We start from the raw sequence: 10,412 nt of genomic DNA, 5'->3' as shown, positions 1-10,412 counted from the left end.
TTTTCAACCCATAGTTTCTTTTTTTTCTTCATCATCTATCAGATGATTTAACGTCCAGTTTGTTTGGATCCTCCTTTCTGTCACACGTTTATTACAATCTCAAGCTTAAAGCAGTAATTTTGCAAGAGAGAAAGCTAATTTAGCATATTTCTGAACATAACTGCACTTATTCAGACCTTACTGCACTGAATGCCGTGCCCTGAACAATCACACACCCTATTGTTTCTTATCAGCGTCTTTATAGTTTCCCTCTGTCAACACTTTATAACAACTCTGTAATTATGTTATTGATTTGTCTGATTGCAAAACCAGTGTGTCCTAAATTATTTCAACACTTTCAACTGTAAGCGCTGCAGTGAGGCTGCAGTGTGTGATCACCACCGAATGATGAGGGAGGCTTCAGATAAAATATGGCCACTAATAAAATGAAAATGAAAACACATAAAAAAACTTGTAGTGACAAAATAAATAAAACAAACCCACAAACTTTGCCTCCAAAATATCCTTGAGGCTAACCGTCAGTCAATCTGTTGGCTTTTGAATATGAAGTAGATTCAGTGGCACAAATAAAAATCTGTTTTTTTGGTTGTTGTTTTTTTTTCTCCAGTGTTTTCTTGACCCTGCCTGATACATTTTCAACCGTATATATGAACCTGTGTGTATTTAAGTGTCGAGTTTCCTCACCTCGCACCACGATGGTGGTGGACTTCTTGGCCGGGTTTCCCACGTTGTTGCTGGCCACACAGCTGTAAACGCCCGCCTCCTCTGAGGTGATGGCCGGCAGAGTGAGCGTCCCACCGTTGACCACGCTCCTCTGCGGGAGGCTGTCGTTGGTGCTGACCCAGGTGAGTATGGGTGGAGGCTCTCCACCTGTGGTGATGCACACCAAAGACACCGTCTGACCGGGATTCACCACGATAGGATCCTCCACCAGCAGCTTGATGGAAGGGGAGGCTGTGGAGGAGAAGAGAAATAGACGTCTGAGAAAAAAAAGTGGACGACTTTGGCAGTTATGACAGTTGGAGTGTGAGTTTGCAGAGGAATCGCAGACCATATTATCTGCCTATATTTAAAATGGCCCCCTGATAGAATATTCCACATACAGTAAGTTTATATAATTCTATGCTCAATATGGAAACCAGGTTGTCCCACCTGTCTTGTTGGTGAGTCTGAAGACGACGTTGCGGTCAGGGATCCCACACACGTTCCTGACTGAGGCGATGCAGCTGTAGTTTGCGTAGTCCTGCGGGCGGAGGTTCTTCAGCTTCAGAATCTTTGTTTCCCCCTGCAGCTCAGACCAAAGCAACACTGGTATGCAAATGTGTGCAAAGACATCGACAACAACATCTACAAGAAGTGCGTGAGAGTCAGGAAAATGTCAAGAGCAGATACCAAGAATGAATCATCCGAAAAAGCCAAGAAGGAGATACTGTATGATCACATATTTCATTGCAAAAAAAAAACAACAAAAATGAATCTGGATATGATTAAATTCTGGGTAATTATTATTTCAGATTGCTTCATAGTGACAGGGTTGCAGTAAAGTCAACGATCTTGCAGTATTCTGCCACATATTTAGCTAAAGAAAACTAAATATTGCTGCAGAAAATATACAAAACTATTGAGGAAGTGAGGGATAAATATCTGATTTCTGAATTTACCCTTACCCTAAAACATCCCATAATTCATAGCAGGGTGCTGTAGAATTCAGCAGAGGCACTTGTTTACTCACATTCCACTCCTGCAGTGTAAACCCCTGTGTTTGATGATGTTGATAAATGACTTAAACGTTACCGGAGGCTACAGCTGACGTTGGCTGCAAATCGTGAACTCGTCTGTATTAGGCCTCTCTGTGGATGAGCTCCACCTACAAGCGCTGACAAGAATGTGAATGTCTGACCTAATTAGCAGCAGTGTGGGCGTAGGGCAGAGATGGGTGTCCAACAAGTTAGAACACGAGTCGGCCTCACGCTCTGCCCAGTTCTCATAACATGGCAATGACTTGACTCGTGTCTTTCAGAGGTGATCACACACACCGTGGCTGAAATGATAAGTTAATTGTATGTGATCAGCCGTGCAGCCCACACCGTCACTGTCTTTCTTCCCTCATCTTCATCTGTCATCTTCTCTGCTTTAGAACAGACATCAGGAGATGAGCTCTAAGATATTCAGGCTTTACTCACAGCAGGGGGCCGAGCACAGTGGACTGTACCATACAGTACGTGTGCGTGTGTGATGGCTGTACTGTAAAGTGTATATGATGTATTGAGAGCAGTCAGGAAGGAAAATCTATTTAGAAAACTAGAAAAAATGAGTGCCAGAGAAAGAACCGGAAGGACAAACAGAAAAATCCTATATTTATGACATGTTGATATCAATATCGATTAGAGAAACAACATCTTTGGGCACATGATATATAGCCGTGACACTGAGGGTGGCGAGGAAAACAGGGGGATTATTGCTACTGTCAAGTGAAAATAATTTATCTGCAGCTCTGTTTTAATGATGTTTATCATAGGAAACAAAACATGAATCTTTGTCTATGGTTAGAGAGGTGTGAAACTTTGGAGGTGAACTGAGGCTATTTCTTTTAATATAATAAATAAAACAAAAAACACTAGGGAAGAAAATGAGTGATAAATACAAAGTGAATCATGAAGCTGCCACAAAGAGCTAAAAAAAACCTGGTTTGTGCAACTCAGTGTTGCTACAGAGACTGGCCTTGAAAAAGGTTTGACCCTCCGGATAAAAACAAAATGTTAAAATAGAACATCATTCAAGGATATAATATAAATATATATATATATATGACAGGATGAAATATTATTTCACCTGTTCTCTATCCTACAGATCCACAAGTTCTTCAAATACATACAGTATTTCTGGGTTTAAAACCATGTTGCCTCTGCCTTACCTGTGTGAAAAAAGGTTCGTAGATCTCAACGCCCTTGTCTGAGCCCTGGGTCAGGACCTCTCTCCCACGGTGCCAGCTGTAACGGACAGGCGGGTTGGAGTTGGCCACGCAACGGAGGAACACAGTCCTCTCGTAGTAGAACTGCTCCTTAGCTTCTCCTATGCTCTGGTGCACGGTCACCACTGGATCATCCAGGTCTGTAGAGGAGAAATCATCAAAATGAATCATTAAAATTTAATAATTTGCTGATTTGTACGAACCTTTAGAATTTAAAACAACAAAAAAAAGATTTTACTGAACACAACACTACATCACTAATCCATCAGCTAAGTGAATGCCTGGAAAGTAAATTGCTCGGAGTAAATGAAAACCCAAATCCATAACAATTCCATAACCTCCAGAGGCCAAAACAGACCGGAGATATTATTATTATTATTATTATTATTATTATTATTATTATTATTATTATTATTAACAGATGAATCCATTGTCTTTAACTCCAGGGCTGTCGCTCCACAGCCCTGGATTTGCTGAGGATCAACACCTAATCAAGGAGCCTGTGGCCCACAGAGTCCTACATCCAGTCTGAACCAGAGAATGCTGATTCCTTGGTTTTCATTAAACACATGTTCTGCCTTACAGCTCCTTAATCCAAATCTCACAGTGGTCAATACCTCATCCAGGATCCATTACAGTGTCCCAGGTAGAGGCAATTACCTTCGGGTTCAGGAAAAACAGCAGAGGTGGTGACAGAGCTTCACACGAGACGGAGTGATTGCAGGGCCATTAAGGAGGAGTAGATTGCACGAAATAAATACACTTATTTATTACAGGAGAAGCAAATTGTAAATCCTGCAGCACGTCTCTGACTTGTTTCCTGTGTGTTTCCTGCATCAAACGGTCAATTTACCAAGTGTGGCAGAAACGGGGTGATTCATTTGCAACCGTATCTACACTGGAAAAACACGGCCTGGCAGAAATGGGACTTTATTGTGGAGTGGAATACGTACCTGTGTATGTAGGCAAGGAGTGGATGTAGCTATTAATGTCACCAGATAGACACGCAAAAAGGAAGTGGATGGAAGACGCAGAGTGATACATATGTATGTACGGAAATGTACACACCTGATTAAAATTTGATGTATTTCAAACCTAATACCACCTTCATCGTGATTTTTTTCTCATGTAAGCATGCGCACGTGTGTGTGTTTGTGCGCGGGCGTGTACGTGCGCATGTCGCAATTAGCTCCTGAAGTCACGCTTGACTGATTGTAAAGCTTAAATCCCTGAGCCCAGAGGAAAAATGCGTCGTACAGGCTGCCTGCAACAGAGTTGTTAAGGTTTGTAATTGCAGGTTTACGGGTTTACAGGCTGGTAAATCTGCTCGTGTACGGCTAAACGCTTCGACGAGCTAACCTTAGCAACACTTCTGCTCAAGCTTGGCAGGTCTCAGAGCCCCAGGCTTCTCTGATATTAAGACGCAGGGGGGGCTGCAGTGTGATGCAGGCATGTGGAAACGGCAGACACGCTTCTTGTGTGACAAGGTTTTACAAAGACATACAGGGACACGCTTCTTGTGTGACAAGGTTTTAGAAAGACATACAGGAAAAAAAAAAAAAACAGCTTAAAGATGCTGATGTTTCTCTTTGAAAAGTGGAATGCAGATTCCTACTTCAGAGGACCAACAAAACATTTGTTGGACAAATAGGAACAAGTAAGAGGTTTGGATAAAAGAGAAAAAGAAGGTGCTTCATTATCACATCAAACCTTGGCTTCCTTCTTTCATGTATTCCAACCTTGTGCCAAAAAGCAGACACCTGCATAAAATCTCTCATTACCTGACTCCTCTTACCTATATGAGACACAGGCAATCACATACACACACCTTTTCTGACTGGCTGTCTCCTGGGTGTTTCTATTATGAGTTTTTCTATTTTTGCCTGACTTTGATGTCGGGAGAACGCCTATCAGGGTTCCACACTGTCAGCCTTGATTGAAAAAGACCTGAAGTTAATTTTACATAATTACTGTCCCAGCTTTATTACTAGGCAAATTACCAGCAGCTCACCTGAATAAGTAAACAGCTCTGTGATGTCAAAGATAAGCAATGTGCTTTATGTTCTTTTGCTAAAAGAAAAAGACACAAAGAGTGGGACTATTATTAGCAGAGAGAAAGGGGAACGAAGTCAGGAGGGAAAAATGAAAACACATAAATTGCTACCATCCAGATGCGGGGTTAATGAGGTGATGATGCTGCATAGCAGCTGTCTCCTAGTCTCATTCCAAATGAGGTCCACTTGCTCTCTTTGTAGGTATTTTTGCAGACATATGGTCATAAGGCAGCAGCGATTAAGTTATTACTTGGCAGCCTGCCCTGTGAAGGACCTCACCTTCAAATCTCTTTATAGAAGTCGGTCTAAAAGCAAATCAGTCAGAAGGGAAGACATCCTCCTTTAAATACCAAGCAATAAGGGGTGAACTTATCTACTTTAGTCTGCCCATCAAAGGTGTCTGTGCAGTCTAAAAAAGTTTTTCTTCTAAATGCCACTTTTATGCCAAACTACTGAATGGATTAAATCTTGAATTGAATTAGAAATTCTGATGTAGTGAGAGAACTATTGTTGTGCTACATTTTAGAAGAGTGACCCGGTCAAGACAAACACTTCCACAGTTAGGGACAGCAACATTATACACTACTACTCCTACTGCTAGAAATACAACTATTGTTCAACACAAAAAATAAACAAAAATGTGTCTTGCATGTCTCTAGATTGGTTTAGACAACACTCCAGTTCCTTTAGTTAGTCCTCTACTACAGCTAGCTGTATCTACAGTATGTACGGCTGCAGCTTCATACCGGAGAGTGATGATGGTGGTTATGGTGGATGGATGTGAGTGAGGACACAATGACTGTGAGCCATGTAACAGAGATATCTAAGTGAACTGAATATTATTTGCTTAAAAATTTGAAACGTGAACAGGAGCAGCTTTGGGTTCAGGTGCAGCACTCCTGTAGTGGAGACAAAGGGACGGAGGAGAATCCAGGGTGGGAGTTAATGCATCTCTGCTGAAAAATACTCCCGTGACTGGATGTGTCATAAAAAAGGTACCTGAGTTAATCTCACCTCATAATTAAAATGGAAATGTGTGATACAGCACTTGATGAATATCTTACACCGCACACCATACCATGACTGATTACCTGTGTCCAAGCTGCAGAGTAACGTGAGAGGAAAACCCGGAGAAGGCCGTTTGAATCAGCCCTCGGTGCCTGTGTTATATTCACTAACAAGATCACTGTGAATAACCCTATTAGGCTATCAATCTTCTGGTACTAGCTGTTGCTTTTGTAAAGGAATGTAACGACTACAGACTTTAACTGAAGTAGTTGTAACTGTCGTACTCCCCTGTAAGTTATTTTGATGCTAGGCGCATTATTTAGAAGAGGACAAAGCCGACACTTGTTTTATTTTTCTATGCAATTTGATTTTTTGTTTGTTTGGTTTTTTTTATTTTTGTTACTAACTCTCATGCCAGTACTGATCAATATTCCACCCTGATGCTAACCAATAGCTTTTCTGTACACATTCAGTGGATGTAACACTAGGTATACATCTGAGCTTTAGTTACTGTTTAAATAAGGCACTTGTTTAATGCACAAATCCTTCATCGCAACAACACAATATAAACAGACTGTAGAAAGCCACCCAGCAGTGACACATTTCTACACATGGCATTTCGAGTTGCCTTCAAAACCTCGGCTGAACAGCAGTGGGAATAAGTCATCGGTAAAAATAAGGCGTCAGGAAATGCGACGTTCTCCAGGTGTTCATGAGCTCACTAAAACCACAAGGCTATACCTCCGTTGAATCATTACTCCGTTCTATGGTTTCTGAAAGTCAGATTCGCAGACCAGACTCTTCATGGACTTCATTTTGTTAACAGTAACAGTTACATTTCAATCAATGTGCTGCTGCATTAGAAGAACCAAGTAATGTGAGTGTGACTGTGTTTGTGCCTGATCCTGCACATCATCATAGATAAACAAACCAATCCTAGCAGGCATTGTACAGCATCCACAGTTGTGAATTTACTTGTACGGCTGGTTGGCAGGACAGAATATGGTTTTAAATAGTGAAAAGGGAACGTGCATTTTCAGATCAAAAATGTTTAAGACTGTGTGTGTGTCTTAGCCAGGAACAAAGTGAAAAAAACAGTCTCTTGGAAGAGTTAGGGGAATGATTGTAAAGGGCAATAGACAGCCCCTGCCAGTGCTGCTGCCTGGCATGACTTGATGGTACTGTAAAACAAGTGCTGAATTATTCATTAGGCATTTTCACATCCCAGTTTTAATGTGAACCTACATTTCTGCTGAGGGGAGAATGTTGTTTTTTTATTTGTCGAAATCTCCTTGACTTGACTTTTCCAGCTCTCTTAAACACACACTACCTTCCCCTGTCTCACGTATAATAGTAGGTTACACACAGACCATTAAGGTAATGGTAACTAACTCCTTCCTTGGAAAAAAAAAACAGTCATCAGAACTGGTTAAGTGTAATCGCGGCCAATTAAACAAGCGAGGCGGAGGCAGTAAATGGAGCGGACGTGAAGGGTTTAGCATGCTGCATTGTTGTTAGCAGTGTAGACTAAATAGATGGAAATAGAAGATAATCGTACAGTAAAGTGGTTTTGTCTCCTTGGGCTATTGGCTGCTAATGTGTAAAAACAACTCAAATAATATTTGTGTGAATGTGAAGAAGGATTTTATTTATGCCATTATTTCTTTTTTTTATCGTTGTATTTTCTATGCAAACGCATGGGAGTAAAGAGTGGATGACATTTCCCTGCAGCCATTAGAACTCATCCAGCACTGTGACTGTGGAGTTAAAGCCTTTCTTAATAGGCTGAAGTCTGGCACCCACTCACAACTGCTGTACCTCCATCTTCCCCTGTGACACTGCTTTCCCCATGAGGCCGTGGACGCATGTCTGTAGGAGTGTGAAGGAGTGTGTGGTGCACACATACTGTAGGTGAACATTAATGAACAATGTGTGTAAATAATGGAAAGGCAGACGTGTGCAGCCCCAAGGAGGATACTGCAACACTTCACCTCTCCTTGATGGTAATGAAAAAATAACAGGGCCAGCTCCACTGTGTGCATGTTTGTGTGTGTAGAGTAAGGGTTATTAGTGGTGCATGTGTAGTAATGAGACGTCCCTCCGTCCTCTCCCTCAGACAGTGGCGTCAGCCTCAGCCCGTCCTCCGTCTAATTGATCTCTCCAGAAAACAAACGGGCCAAAGATCACTGGACTAAACAACAACACACAAACGAAGCATTGATTTTGTTGGAGATGCACCAGTGACATAATGGAGTTTTCTAATGACCTTGTCTTTTCTTTTGTCTGGACAAAAAGAAACAGAGGACGGAGATTTTTCTTTTTTCTTTTTTTTTTATGGCCCAAAAGCAATTACCTGAAAAATGGGCAATATTCATTCATACTCATGCCACACTGTCTACAACACTGGCAGAGCCTGACGATAAGTCATTTATGTTCCTGTTCCATTAATATGTTCCTACAGCAGCCCTAAGGACGTTTCTAGCAAGAAGTCTATTTGGACAGACAATGAATAATCTTGATTATTGGACTAAAACAAGTTAAATTAAAAGGATCAAGGAAGTTACTAATTAATTAAATGAGTAGAGACCAAAGTCATTTGCTAAAATAAATCCATGACCTGTGCAACTGAAATAAGATTGAAAAAAAAAATTATTAAGAAGAAAAACAAAAAAAAAAACACTTAACATGGAAAATGTTTTGAAACTTTTCAACTAAGGGTGGATTGTATTTAGTTATTACTTTCAAACAGTAATTACTAAGTTTTTTGTTAGTTGACCGAATTGATAAAAAGCTAAAACAGCTAAGGTTTGCTACTGCAACAATAATGTTGTATTACCTAAGCAGGATTTGGTTTTTGACTCTAACACTAACAGAGTTCACACTAAGACTTGATTCTACAGATCTGCAAAACTGTATTTATTTTAAAATAAATAAAAAATACTTTTAAAAGAAGGAACCAGGGCCTTAAATAAAAAGCTTATTTAACTGCAGTACTGTCAAAAAAGAGAAAACGAAGCCTAGCCTGTGGCCTTCAGGCCCTTAACCTTAAGAGGAAAACAATGGAAAACAAACAACGAGATAAGAATTAAATTCCAAAAGCTGCAATCACGTTAGCAATCACATTAGCATAAAGACAACACAACAAAAACGCCGTGGCCTGTTTTAAGCCCCTGATGAGGAGGCAGGGGAACAGGTTGACTTTGCCGCTCTGATTAAGGGCGGTTTTCCTACATCGAGTCCTTGAAAGAATAATGGGCAGTCGTGATCTGGCTTTACTTCCATTAACCACACCAGCAAACATTTACATAATGTACACATAACGTGCTGATTCATTCTATCCTGATTCAAACAAGACTCAGATAACTCAACCTGGCTGCATCCCCCCATTCATCACCTCGGGTCATTTACATCCAAAAGCACATAACAACAACTGCACGTCTGTCTCCGATCCCATACCTTATCAATTCATTCCAAAGGACTTTAAAATCCATCACCTGGTGTGATGCATATATAGACTATATAAGTGACATTAGGACATTATTTTCTTAGGAAAACTAATACAAAAAGAGTTTTTCACCCTAAGTAAGTGTCTTACAGACTAAAGAAATTCAGAAAATCCACTTTGCTAAATTCCACCTCATTAGGAGAGGTGGTCTATTGAGTTACTCTTTATCTTCATCTTCTACGATTGACTCCTTTTTAGGTTCACAGGGAGCTGCAGCCTCCCAGCAGTTAGTGGGCACAGCCTGGATACAACAGCAGTTCATCACATGTTAGATAAACACAGGGAGAACATACAACCAAGCCAACCACCTACTACAAGTACTAACACCAATACCAATAATACTAATAATCGTAAGGTGACTATGACTACAACTGCTTAAAAGATTGTTATACTACTACTACTACTACTACTACTACTACTACAGGAATGTAATAATCTAGAAATTTAGGTTTTTATAATAGGAATAAATATCATCATTTTTAATATCACCATCATCATTCTGCATAATTCAAGCTACATGTCTTAATTTTTTAATAAATTACACATACATACATGAAAAAATATGATTTTCCTACATTTGATGCATCCATCAGCAAGAGGCATGTAGTGGGGTAAAAAAAGTCAACTAAAAGTAACACAGTCACTGAATCAGACTCATTATCTACTGAACTGCACGTCCAACGGAACCAGCTAAGTGTTCTCCAGAGATCACCATCTTCCACACAGAGTTCTGTATAAACAAAGAGCAATTACCTCGATTCTTTAGAAGAGTAGTATTCAAAAAAGTTCACATATAATATATATATATATGTGTGTGTGTGTGTGTGTGTGTACTTCAACCAGTGTGTTGTCCAGAACCAAATGCCTTCTCTTT

At 40.3% G+C, this 10,412-nt stretch overlaps 1 protein-coding gene across 2 annotated transcripts in view; it reads right to left on the bottom strand.

Annotated features, from left to right (window-relative positions):
• Positions 1–10,412, bottom strand: part of LOC103380993 (MAM domain-containing glycosylphosphatidylinositol anchor protein 2) — a 126,402-nt gene that overhangs the window by 60,221 nt on the left and 55,769 nt on the right. For both annotated transcript variants that reach the window (XR_003050095.1, XM_008313149.3), the window contains exons 4-6: positions 2,915–3,111; positions 1,153–1,285; positions 685–954 (exon numbers count right to left, since the gene is read on the bottom strand). Coding sequence is in view for 1 of the 2 variants with exons in the window: in XM_008313149.3 (XP_008311371.1) it covers positions 685–954; positions 1,153–1,285; positions 2,915–3,111 (600 nt within the window). In the remaining variant the exon portion in view is untranslated. The remainder of the gene's footprint in view (positions 1–684; positions 955–1,152; positions 1,286–2,914; positions 3,112–10,412) is intronic.

The sequence above is a fragment of the Cynoglossus semilaevis genome, chromosome 7, assembly GCF_000523025.1.
Source record: "Cynoglossus semilaevis isolate Cse_v1.0 chromosome 7, Cse_v1.0, whole genome shotgun sequence".
In the NCBI taxonomy this organism is placed as follows: Eukaryota; Metazoa; Chordata; class Actinopteri; order Pleuronectiformes; family Cynoglossidae; genus Cynoglossus; species Cynoglossus semilaevis.
The sequence above is the reverse complement of the archived record's forward strand: the minus strand, read 5'-3'. Positions and strand labels throughout refer to the sequence as shown.